This window comes from Psammomys obesus, unplaced genomic scaffold (genome assembly GCF_907164565.1).
Source record: "Psammomys obesus unplaced genomic scaffold, mPsaObe1.curated_primary_1811, whole genome shotgun sequence".
Lineage (NCBI taxonomy): Eukaryota > Metazoa > Chordata > Mammalia > Rodentia > Muridae > Psammomys > Psammomys obesus.
In genome coordinates, this window is record NW_026587216.1 from 21,433,003 (window position 1) to 21,446,476 (window position 13,474).

Here is a 13,474-nt window from a genome sequence, read left to right on the forward strand (position 1 = left end):
CATGGAGGATGACATGCATGGAAGTGCAGAGGACTTCACTGGATCTAAAGTTCATGGTGGAATGGCGTGGCTGGCAGCAACCTAGGACAAAGCCATTTTAATCAGATACCCTCCTGAAAAACTGAAGGAGAGCTGAAGATGGAAAGGGGAATGGAAAAGCCTGGGCTTTCCAGAAAATGTTTTTTTAAAACCATAGAATCTTGATGGTCATAGTCAAAGTCTTAAAGGAAAAGGGATGTACTTTGTTCTGGAACTAAGGAAGTTTACCAAATGGGTAGGACAAAGAGTGGGCTGGAGGCTCGTGATCTGATAGAATCGATCCAGAGTGCAAAAAGTGCAGTTAACAGTGTATAGCTGTACAGGCAGTGTTCCTAAGGTTTAGAATTGTCTTGTAACTAGGGGGCAGAGTTTCACCTTTCAGCCAAACGCAACATGTAGCTGTGAAGAATCAAGACGAACAAACTTGAACAACGCTCTTCCCATTTCCCTTCCTCAGTGACAAACTATTTTCTTTGTTGGTATTTAACCAGCCGAGAACATTCTTCATAGGCTGCACATTCAATCACATGCCCTGGCTCCAATGTCAGGGGTTCAACCAACCGTGGATCAAAAATATTTTTCAATTGCATCTGTAATGAACCTATGTAGATTTCTCTGTCCTGTTATTTCTCCCTAAACAACACAATGTCAAAACTATTTGCACATTATTTACATTGTATTATTGACTACAGGTAATACTGGGATAATTTAAGGCCTAAGGATGGGGATTACGTAGTTGAATACAAGTACCGTGGCTTATCATATGAGGGTAATATGTGATTTTGTTGTCTGCTTGTGTGTCCTAGTGTGACTGAGGAGTACCCGCATCTTCTTGATCCTCGTTGCAATCATATAATTTTAGTGAGTCTTTTGACTGGAGGCTTCTCTTTTTTAGCATACCATGGCCATCTCTTTTTGCCTTGATGACCATCTCAGGCCTGCATGTAAACAGTTTCTATAGTCATAAGGATGGCATCTCTAAGGATGTTCCATCCTGTGAGAAAGCTAACATCCTTGATGGTTAGGGAGAATGCACGCTGAACATTGAAGTTTTAAAAAAAGGTATTAAGTACTTTACCTCGCTATCTGCGAATAGTGAGAAGAGTCAGAGGAAAGACTATATTTCATAGCTTCCACTCAAGGCTTATGTTCTGGTTACAATGAATCAGTTATTTTGTTTAAAATCTTTTAAAATTTCTTGGGAGATAACTGGTATCAAGTGATATCAAGTGCCCACACTCTACTGAAGACAGGCTCACTCATTCAAAGTGAATTTACAATGAAAATGGATTAAGCTTTGTAGGAGTGGAATGGGAGTGAGTAAGGGGCCTTCTCATTCATGGCTCCTTTATCCATCTTGCTATGGCAGTGCTAAAAAGCCTTACTAAGTTGCTAATGGAGTGAAGTCCTCCCTCACCCTTGACTTACTACACAGCACTTGGACTCTTCATGTTCTGAAGTTTTTTATTTATAAGGAGAAAGCAATGGAGTTACCCTTACTGAAAGGGTTCTGTTTCATACCAAATTATGTTTGTCCTATGGTGCTGGGAATCAAACCTGAGGCCTTAAACATGATAGGCAAGAGCTGTATCACTGAGCTCCAGCCCAGCTTTGGGTCATTTTGGACACTCCTCTCTCTTATACTGTCCTGATTTCATGACATTCTCTGCTATTTACCATCCAACAGTACATAATATGCTAAGGCCCAACAGTAAAATTTCAAGTTTGGGTGACTCAGATGGTGACCAGATTTAGGGCAGAAGAGCTAACTCCATTGTTACCATTGTAACAACAATAATATTACAAAAGTAACAGAGCTTACTTACTGTCTCACTCAGGAGCTAGTCTTAGTTTGAGGTCAAATACAGGAGTGTATCCCCAACTGTACTTCCTTCCTCTTAGACATTCCCCCTCTTAAATCTGAGGAAAAAGCTAAGTTGACTGCTTCTCTCACATTAGAATTCCAGAGCGATAGTAGGCATATATAAGACATGCATAACAGGGTTTGTAGTTACGACCATACGTCCATCAATGACTGTCATTCCCATCTTTGTCATTCCCTGGCATCCCTGCGCTCTAATCTAGAGGTCATGATGAAGTAAAGGGTTTTCTTAGAAAGCTGCAGGAGGAATCTCACTAGACACAATCAGAGACAGCAATGTGCTTTTAGGAATTTCATGTCTTCGATAAATAAGCTGACTCAGTCACTCAGAAAAAAATCTCAGAAAAAGCAGACACAATTTTAAAATGGCAGATTTCCCAGTAGGTGATATGTCTATAAAAACTGAGAGTCAAAAGTTCAATAGCCAAACACCAAAAACAACAGACATAGAAGGAAAAACCAAATACTAATTGTGATATAGAATAAGTTATGATAGCTCAGAACAAAAACCAGCTGGAGTCCATGACTTGTATGTAGTCCTTGCCTTACAATGGAATCTTCCCTATTTTTCATCTCCTATGGCAATTTTTAGAAATTTCTTTTGAGAGATTAAAAAGTTCTATTATCTTCTCTTGTTATGCTGAAATAATTATCTACTGTTTCCTGTTAACAACTCTTCTGAAAGAAAATGCTTGCCTGGGTGGGCAGTGGTGGCACACTCCTTTAATCCTAGCACTCTAGAGGCAGAAGCAGGAAGATCTCTGTGAGTTCAAGTCCAGTCTGGTCTACATAGTGTGATCCAGGATTGCCAGAAACACACATACAATCCATGTCTCAAAACAAAACAAAAAATATAAATGTATATGTCTGCCTCACAATGAACTTAAATGCAGTCTATTTATAGGGGAATTTTATTTTTGAGGTGAAACTAAAAGTAATTAAGTCCATGAGGCAAAAGGGAAAAAGGCAATTGTGCCAAATTTAGTGAGGTGTAGTTCTTACCTAGGTTCACACCAAATATGGTAGTGAATTAGAAGAAAGAATGTGAGGAAGGCAAAGGTGTGTCCTGGGGTTTGCTCACAAGGCTGCAGACGGTGTACATAATGCCTGAGGGGCTGCAGGTGTGGCTCAGTGCCACAGGGTTTGCCATATTGACTGAGAACCTGGGATCGGGATCTATCCTTAATGCTCCAAGAATAAGTAAGTAACGAAAGAAAGTCCAGTTGGGTGTGGTGGTACACGCCTTTAATCCTTGCCTTTGGGAGACAGAGGCAGTTGAATCTCTGTGAGTTCAAGGCCAAGCTTGCTCTACAAAGCAAGTTCCAGGACAACCACAGCTACACACAGAGAAACCCTGTCTCAAAAAAAAACCAAAAAGAAAAATAAGTCCATTATGGAAATGGAGCTAGTTTGTGTTTTTAAACACTAATGAAATATTTAAAACCAAACATTGCTTTTAAATGATAAACAAGTTAAAAAAAGAAAGTCAAATACTTTTTCCAGCATTTTGGGTAAAGTGAGACCTATTGCCTAAAGATAAAATGGAAGTTTAAAATTTCAAATATTTTTCAGGATATTACATAAATAAGCATGTAACATACAACTGCTGTTTTCTTATTTTTCATATCATCACAACAACAAAACATTATATAATGTGAAAAATAATTTTAACTAACAATAATTTACTTTTTAAAAAACAGAACAACAATGTATATACTGAAATATGACTGGGAACACCTGGTAGGTGCTGTCCTCACATGGCCTTCTAATTAAGTTAGACGGACTATGAATAGAAGATACTTTGAAAGAAAAGGAAATTCCATGATTATTGGGATAATAAAAACAAGAATAAAGATACGAATAAAAATACCCCTCCAAAAAAAAAGCAAAAAAAAAAAAATATATCTGATTTTGAAATTTTAAAGGCCAATGAATAGAACTCAGCATGTATTTGCAAGTAACCAAATTTGAGGGTTCGGCCTTTGGACAAAGTCATTAATTTATCAAGTTTATCATATTTATCATATTCACTGGAGTATATTTCAGTTTTTCTTTCGGATCAAAAGCTTGAAACCCATCTTCAAAGGGTTGTGACATTTTCCAAATGAATTTAGTTTACCGTAACTGAATCTCGTTAACATGGGTCCAAGATAAATGTGTCTTGTTTTCACGGCATGGCTGTATAGTTTAAGTGTAACAAGAGTCCATAGCGTATAAGAAATAGAGACATAGCCATTCGTCTGTCGGTGGGCGTCTAGGTTGAGTCTATCACTAAGCTACTGTGTCTGGTGGGCATATATCCAGAGGTGGTATAGGTAGGTCACAGAGTAAATCTATTTCAGTTTTCGATAGTCCTCCCAACTGATTTCCATACTGTGTATGCTCATTTACGTCCCGCCCAGCGGTGTGTGGGGATGGGTAACCTTCTCACCTATAGTGTCTGTGTAAGATGTTCTCTTCTCGTCTTCTCACAAGCAGTGATGGTAATATTGTTCATGATTGCCATTCTGGCTGAGGTGAGATGGATTTCAATGTGGCTTTGATTTGGAAGATGAACAAATAGAAAAAAAAATGTGGTATACATACACATGGACTTTTATTCAGCCAGAAAGAAGAACGAAAGCAAGGCTTTTCATGGAAAATGAAAGCAACTAAGATCATATTAAGCAAGAAGAAGGCAGACTCAGATAAACAAATATCATGCTTTTTTTTTCATTAGAATATCCTAGATTTTAGGTATAGCCACATGACCGTATATATGTATATGTGTACATATATACGCACATATACATGTATATACATATGTGTGCGTGATATGAAAGCATATGGAAGACTAGGAAAAGTTATGAGACTAGTGGAAGGAAGAAGACAAGGAAGGAGGGTTTGTGGGAGGGTGAATATGTTCAACAACATGATAAACTTGAATAAATTGTTTTTATGAAACCCGGGACTACATGCAATGAGTTTGTCAATGAAAAGAATTACAGCTACAGCTGGGATACAAAGTGAATAAACTGTAATTAATATTAAAAAATAAAAATTAAAAAAGCAAACAAATAAAATAATGATTACAGAAAAAAGAAATGCAGACAAATTTTACAGGAAAGAACTTTCATTTGTTATTATTGGCTGGGTGTCCACATTTCACCTGGAAACAGAGCTATGCACTGGACGGGAAATCATACAGTGGGAAGATGATGGGTGGATGGTGAGGTCAGCTTTACTCTATGAATTGTTTTAAATACTCTGCATTCTGCACCAGGTAAATTAACCTACAGATGATGTAGACTAAAAGTGTGGGAACCCAGGCTATCTGATGGGAGCCCTGCTGATTATTCTCTGGTGCCAATGTTTAAAATCCCTAACAAACAAAGAACTAACTCAAGAGAAATTGCAGATTCTAGTAGGCAGCAACATTTGTGGAACTTTGCTCTTTACAACACTCCCTTTTTGTCCACAACTTAATAAAGCAAGAGATGAAGTGCTGAGTTCCTGGGTACCGGAAGGGTTTAACTGTGTTTTTAGCTACGGAGGACTGGCTTCCAACATCTTCCCAGCAATCCTAATAGTTTAGTTATAAGCTGGGTATATATTTCAGGGGAGGATATAAATTTTATTATGGTAGAGTTATGTGAAAAAATAGTTTAATTCCATAAATATTTCTTTTCTTCTTTTTTCTTTTCGTATGGGCCCTCTGTGTTCCAGTATCAGACATTTGGCAGAAAGATCCTTTGTCCTAGCAAAAGCCTCTGACCCAGTGGAGAGAAAGAAAAATGCTGTGGCTATTAGAAAGCTAATGACACAATGACGTGAGTCAAAATTGGCATAATAAAGAAATAGATATTTCAAATGGTTTGACCATAATTGTTAGTTTTTAAAGACTATTTTATGTAGCTGATCAATCATGGATATCTACATCAGCTACATTTATGTGTCAATTAAAAACCACCATGGCACATGAAGTAGGACCGTAACAGTAACCTAAATGTGTCACTATAGCTCTAATATTTAAGGTCCCAAAAATATCCAGACAATTAGACAGGAAATAACTTTGGGAAAAGAGGAGTTGGTGGGAAGTGTATTGAAGATTCTTGTTTGGTACCATGTTTCTTCTCCCTAAAGCCAACAGGAGGATAAGGGATGGGCAACTAACCAGGCTGTCTGGTGGAAAGGACACTGGATGTTGTTACTGTTTCCAGCTAAGTTAGGGTAAAGATGACTTAAGATCACAGTGACAATTTAGACTTTTGTCAGAGAAGGATTATATTGAAAGACCGAAATTTAAATAAAATTCTAATATGTAAAAATGAGAATACATTTCTCTGACATTCTTTTTAAACTTTGCAAACTAATTGGCAAGTGCTAGATCTAAACAAAAAAATGTTAAAAACATCTTTTAGAAAAAAAATCACTGACAAATTTAAAAGTAAAATCAAATAACGCAGCTTTATATTTTAGATGATGATATCTAACTGGTATTAAATATTAGTTAAATAAATTAAATATTAGCCCTATGTACTGTATTTAAAAATCTGCACAGATTTCACTTATTGTGAACACACACTGGATTCAGAATTTGAAATTATGTAAAGTAGTTCTACTGTTTTGTTATTCCCTGTTGGAAAGCTTAGGTGAGGAAGGGGGGGCATTGAGTGATATGGATTTCTTAAATTGTGAGTTCACTAAAATAACAGCAGAAATGGGGGCTGCAAGCATCCAAATTCCATAACATGCTAACCTGCAAATGATCACATAAGTCACATGTTTAGTCATAGAAATTCCAATGTAAGCTTTATTACTTGGGAGAGGCAAGATGTAAGTGGATTCCTATAACTCAGGAACCCTTAAGTTTGAATCTCAGGGTCAGGAAAATAAACATAAACAAGAGACAAATACAAAAACCAAAACCAAAATAAAAATTAAAAAAATACCATGAAAAACAAAACAACAACAACAAAAGCATGCCTCTTGGAAATAAAATTAATTAAAATACCAGTGAGTACATAGTCTAATGTCTCACCCCTCTTAATATGCGAAATAAACACAATCTCACATTTGCATGGAAATTAACAAGTTAATATGTCTAAGAGGTAACCAGGGAATGCTAAAAATGATCCATTTCTGAGAATTTGCTGTAATATTGGTAAACTTAATTTTCCTATCTTTGTTCAGGTTTACCTACTTCCTGGCTATCAACTCTGGCCAATAATACATATATACTACATATACATATGTATACGTATACATGCACACATACACATGTGCATACATGTGTAAATACACACACATACATATATGCATACGTATCTGCTATGCATTACGTATATTTTGAATGACTTTTCAATTTCAATGACCGAAACGGGGACCTGTCAATGTACTTTTTCTTTCTCTCTCTCTCTTTTTTTTTTTTTTTTTTTTTTGTTTTGTTTTGTTTTGTTTCATGTGATTGGCCACCTATTGACACCTCCTTAGCTAGACTGACTCTCCTTTAAGAGACTTACTGTTGGAATTTTGTGGAAATCCTGGCAGGGAGGAAGGCCCGTTCATTCCGGGGAGAATGACTGGAGGAAGGCCGGGGAGTCCCGGGTAGGTGGCTGGCAAGCTGATACCATGGAGCGAGCAGCTGTCTGCGATGCCGGGCTGCTGTACTGCTAGGCCCAGCACATCCGAAGCTTTCTTTATGCGGTCAAGTTCTTGTTGGGCCATGAGCTGTCGAACAGTGGTGGGAGCTAGGTAATCTTTCTCCCGGTCCAGCTGACTGCCCACCGTCTCCCTCACTTTGGAAATGTGCTGCTTGGAGAAAATATGATCTCGGATAGACAAGCGGGCGGAGTACTTCACCCCACAGAGGCTACACTCCGGCTTGGTGCCATCCGTTCCGCTTTGATTGATCATGAACGGCTTCCCTATGTTAATTTTAAACTTCTTTTCCTTGGCCCTGGCGTTCTGGAACCACACCTGCACCACCCGTTTGGGCAGGCCGATCTCGTTGCCCAGCATTTCGCATTCCTGCATGGTGGGAGTCCGATAGTCACTGAAGCAAGCCTTGAGGACCTTGAGTTGCAGGTTGCTCATCTGGGTTCTGAAGCGCTTGTGGCCGGGCCTATCGCTGCTTTTGGTTTTAAAGGGGTTACTAGACCCGAATGGATTTGGTGAGCTGGGGTCAGCGATGCTAGATGTTTCGCTGCGGTCAGCATTGTCATCAGGGTCGTCGGTGATGTAAAAGCTTTGGTCATGGTCGCCATCTTTGTCACTGAAGTGGATTGATGGACTCGTGAGAGAGAAGAGAAATTTGTCATCACAGGCCTCTGTGGTGGGGGTGGTTGCTGGTTTTGGCAAAGAGTCGAGACTTTTGGTTTCTTTGGGGGACAAAGCGGGTTTCACCTCGCCAGAACCTCCCGTGTTTTCCATCTCTGCCGCCCCCTCATCTCCTGTGGTGGCGTCACTGATGGCCGTATTAATGGATGATGTCTCGTCAAAGTCAGTCTTATTCTGATCGTACCCAGCCTCGGCTGCGGGGGCGTTCAAATTCTCTACATCCTCGGGACCTTCTGCTTTGAAAGAGGAAGGACTTAAAAGATTCTTCGGGGACAGTTCTGCTGTTTTGCTAACAGGCGTTGAGACTGTTGAGGCCAATTCATTCTCACTCGATAGATCAATTTTCGTCAACGGCAAGGACGGGTAATCGAAATAAATGTATTTCTGAGGGCTCTCTCCCCCATCCTCTGTGGATATTAAAGGGCTTGGTGGCAAGCTGTAACCCGCCTGCTTCCCCTCATTCCAGTGGCGAGAGCGGATGTGGCTCTCTAAGGCTGACTTGGCCTTAAACAGAGCTCGGCAGAAAGGACAGCGTTTATGGGACTGGGCCGGACCCACCGCCCGGAACTGCCCTTTCCTTTCTCGAGCCCGCGTGTTCTGGAACCAGACTTGCACCACTCTCTTCTTCAGCCCTACTTCCCGTGCAATGTGATCCAGCATTTTCCGGGTAGGGTTCGAGTCCAGGAGGTACTTCTCATAGAGTATTTCGAGTTGCTCGGGCGTGATGGTGGTTCTCAAGCGTTTATCGCGGTGTTGATCCTCACCGCTATTCCCTCCCTCCTTCTCGCTGCCGTTGTTATCTTCTTTATCGTCCAGTTTCCTTTTCAGGGAAGCAGCGACGCTGGTGGGGGCCGCGGTGTGCGAAGTACTGGTCTGTGGTGGCATCTGGGTGAGAGAGCTCCCCAGCAGCTGTCCGGTCATCAGCGGGTTATTGGGGTCAAATATCATGTAGGGCATGTCCATGGGCCTTTCCAAGAATGGAGAGTGGAGGAACTGATTTTGAGCAGCAAGGAAGTGCATGTGCTGGTGTTCCTTCCAGAGCTCCAGGGTGGGGAAGGCTATGGTACACTGGTCACACGGGTACTGGAGTAACTGCGGAGGTAGAGAGTTCTGGAGAGAAGTCATGGACATTTGCAGCGGACTGGAAGGGATTGGAGTTTGAGAGGCCGACGGAGGTCTTCCAATCAGTTGGGATTGCTTGGGTGGCTGTGGTGGGGGTTGGGATATGGGTGCCTGCTGTGGGTCTGAAGAAGTCGATCCTGATAAGGGAGCTGACTTGGTGCCTTGAGGAGGAGAGGGGTCACTCTGCTTTGTCTTTTCTGCAGGATATTCAGGTTTCGGAGAATTCTTCTCAGGTTCTAGTTTGGGAGACGGAATCAGGGGTGTGCTAGTCCCAGAGCCGCTGGCTGGGGCTGCAGTGCTTTTGGCTGTATCTGTTTGTCCAGACACTGTGCAGTGCTTGTATATCACTTGATCAGTGGCATCCATGGAGTCTTCTGTTTGGCTCTCATCTTGAGCATCGTCATCTTCATCCTTATAACACTGCTTTTTCTGATGTGTGATCAAGTCAAAGATCCTGGGGAAAACCACATTGCACTTTTTACATTGGTATTGCATGTTGCTTGTCCTGATATACCGTTCATTGGTGAGTTCTCTCTTCTCATTATCTTTAGCTTCTGCTTGGTTCTCGTAGCTCTTCCGTGCTTTCTGCCGAGCATTCTGGAACCACACAACAATAACGCGGGTGGGTAGGTTGAGAACAGTAGAGAGCTGTTCTATTTCATCATCTTTTGGGTAAGCATTTGTGTCAAAGAAGTCTTGCAGAACTCTGAGCTGGTAGTCAGTGAACCTTGTTCTGGATGACCTTTTGCTGAACGAGGCATCTGATTTAAAATGTTCTAACGATGTAGGCTGTGGATCAATTCTGATATCCTCTAAAACAGTTATGGGAGGGTTACTGAAGTTGTATGGAGAATCCTTATTTCTCTGTCGTTCCTTAAAGAGCGTATTTCTAAACCAGTGTTTGATGACTTTTTGAGAGAGGCCAGATTTCTCTGCCATTTCTTGGATCTGCTCTTCGCTTGGAGAATTATTGATGTCAAAATAAGCTCTGAGGATCTTTAATTGATCATCTGTAATCCGGGTCCGTGGCCGTTTGAACTGAGAATGCCTCAAGAAGTTGGGGTCTAAACCCAGCTGCTGCTGGCAGAGTTGAGTAAGATCTGCCGAGAGGGTGTCCATCTGTGGCAGCTGCAGGGCGAGCTGTGGGGGAAGTGCGGGGTGCTGGACAGGCTGCATCATAATGGAGGGAAAGAGGGGGAGGTCAAGAGAAACAGGCAGCTGGACCTGCGGGGGTGCGGATGGGGGAGGGGGTGGAGGTGGCGGTGGTGGAGGAGGAGGAGGTGGAGGCGGCGGAGGAGTGGGTGGCGGAGCTTGCAGAGGACCCGAGGCTGTGTTGGGGATTTTCACAGGCCCCAAAGTAGAAGGCTGTGGGGGTGCAGGTGGTAGGGGAGGAGGCGGAGGTGGAGGCGGTGGTGTTTCCGGGGAGGAAGGAGAAATTGGATAAAGCTTGTCATAGGCCTCCCTGTATTGACGAGCAAATTTTTCTAGGGCTCCGTATGGAAAGAATTGCCCATGCACGTGTTCTTGGTGACTCTTTAAAATGAGAACATTCGAGAACAATTTACCACACGTTCCGCACTCCAGCTTGTCAGAGTTTTCGCCTTCTCCACTTTTACACTTCTTCTGGACCTTCTGCCTGTTCTCATTATACTGAATGACCAGTTCAAAACCAAAGTTCTCCAGTAAAGCTTTGGCTGCATTTCCTCTGGCCCCTGAGGCTATTCGGGGTGGAGGAATACACGGTTCTAAGGATTTTTGCTTCTTTAAGTCTTTGCTGTCTTTGAGTCCTTCACTATCGCTTGTAAATTCTTGCTTTGGTTTCTCTTGCTTTTCAGTCACCTCTTCTGCCTCCTTGTAAGATGGCATGTCCTTCATGAGCTGGCAGTCTGTGCTTGCCAGGCTGCCCTGCTCTTGTTTCAACAGCTTGCTTGGTTGCTGTGGTGGTTGCTGCTGCGGTGGTGGGAGAGGCTGGGGATTTTGAGACTGCAGCTGGGGCTGCACAGCTTGGTATTGTTGTGCTTGTTGCTGTAGAAGTTGGAGCTGAGTTTGGCCAACATGGTGCTGTGTTTGAATTTGCTGCTTCAGATCTTCAAGCAAGGAACCGGCCATGCCTGTCATACCTGGCATACCAAAGGTGGCGGAGCTGGACAAGCCCAGATCTGGCCCCAAGCTAAACTCTGCCCCAGGTATGTAGAATGGAAAGAGAAACTGAGGCTGCTGAAACTGGAGCAGTGCCTCTGGGGTCATTGGAAAATGAGGCAAAAAAGCTGGGTTTAGGAACTGTGGCTGAAAGAACGCAGCCTGCTGCTGCAACTCATGTTGAAGTTGCATCTGGATTTGTGCTGGTGACCGAGGTGGTGGATGATGGGTTGGTTGAGCAGAGATTAAATCGGGAGCTTGCTTTTTATTTAATTCTTTGGCATCTAAGTGGGTATCTTTGCTGTTGACTGCAGCTAAGCCCATAGGCTCTAACATCCCTTGGCCAGGGCTATTCACATTGTTTGCGATGCTGTGCCCACCGGGTAGGTGCCCACTTGGCTCCAGCTTGGCAGCCCTGGCCTTGGTCTGGTGAAGCACTGACCTCATGTGGATCTCCAAGGTTGAGCTTTGGCTGTAGGCGACACTGCAGATGCTGCACTTGTAGGGCTTGTTATCCGTGCTGCTGTTGGCTTCCTGGGGGACAGGACTGGAAGCTTCCTGCAGAACCTTTTTTAACTTATGCAAGTGAGACACTGAATTATAATGGACCAAGAGAATGTTCTTTTGGGTGAATGACTCTTTACACACTGTACACTTGTAAGGACGAGATGGATCGAGGAATTTTTCCATTGTAAAGTTGGGTCCTTTTCTGAAAGGTAAGGTCCGCTTTGGTTCCGAGCCGAGGTCGTCTGGGATGGAGCTGCTGTCGCTTCCTCCAGGACTTGCCTTCCCTTCATGGTCCACCTCATACTCTCTCTCCATTTCCTGATCTAGGCCATGGTCATCCTGGGGCATTGTTTCACTCTCTGCCCAGAGCTCACCGTTCATTGGCAAGGAGGCATATAGCTGCTGGAGCTCAGCCTCACTCAGTTCGGGGTGGCCTGCTTCCAAGTGTTTTTTTAAAGCCTGGAATGTACGGAAACTCCGCTGGCAGAGGTTACACATTGTAGCGGCCCGAATTGCATGATACTGGGAATGTATCTGAAGCTTCTGCAGAGTTTTAAAAGCCAAGCTACAGTGATTACACCGATACTTATAAACATGGCGGTCAGAAACTGATAAGGGCTGCCTTTTCTGTTGTTCACTCAGTTGATCTGGCAGAGGGTCAGATATTTTCACATCCTTATTGCTGTTTTTATTCCATTCCAGTGCCTCTAAGGGCTCCTTTGATGGTTTCTGTTCCTCACTCTTTATTTCCACACCTGTCTTTGAATCCTCAAGACCTGCCATACTTTTGTCATCCACTGGGCTTTCACCTGTTAGGAGAAAGAGCAGACATATTTCATGTTAAGAACACTGACCACCTGAATGCCACTAAGTGTAAATTTGAGCCAGTAATGATGTCTGCTTAATTGAGTCTGTGTAAAAATGTTACTGGGTCACGATCATATGACAAACTCCACACCAGGTGCCCAAGAGAAGATAAACAAGAAATCACCCCTGAGAGAATTTAAGGACAGAGAGGAATACAAGTCAAATGGAACCACAACATACTGCAATGAGCCCTTTACCAGGGGCCATGAACTTGGTGCACATGAATTAGAATCCGTAGTCTGATCTTGGCCATTTGTCACTATGATTCTCCAAGGACAGGTAGAAAAAGTCACTGCAGATAGGCCTTAGGAAAGAAAACTCTGGGCAGCAGCATATGTCATCTTCTCGAGAATGAGGGGGTCTTACGAGAAAGATCTCCCTACCCCTAGATGGAGAACTACAGACAATTAATCGCTGCTGAGAGAGAGAGATTCAGTTTTCTTCAAGACTGAACACCGGATTGGTGGTTCCATCTCAACCCCAAGCAGTCAGCTCTAACCACATGTACCTGTGAGCAACTCTAAATGGACTCAGTAAGATTTGTGTGTGTGTGTGTGTGTGTGTGTGTGTGTGTTTGCGTGCGACTGTGTGTGTGTATGT

At 42.7% G+C, this 13,474-nt stretch overlaps 1 protein-coding gene across 5 annotated transcripts in view; it reads right to left on the bottom strand.

Annotated features, from left to right (window-relative positions):
- Positions 1-13,474, bottom strand: part of Zfhx4 (zinc finger homeobox 4) — a 194,477-nt gene that overhangs the window by 5,049 nt on the left and 175,954 nt on the right. For all 5 annotated transcript variants that reach the window (XM_055603210.1, XM_055603213.1, XM_055603212.1 and 2 more), the window contains one exon: positions 7,423-12,816. In XM_055603210.1, the coding sequence (XP_055459185.1) occupies positions 7,423-12,816 (5,394 nt within the window). The remainder of the gene's footprint in view (positions 1-7,422; positions 12,817-13,474) is intronic.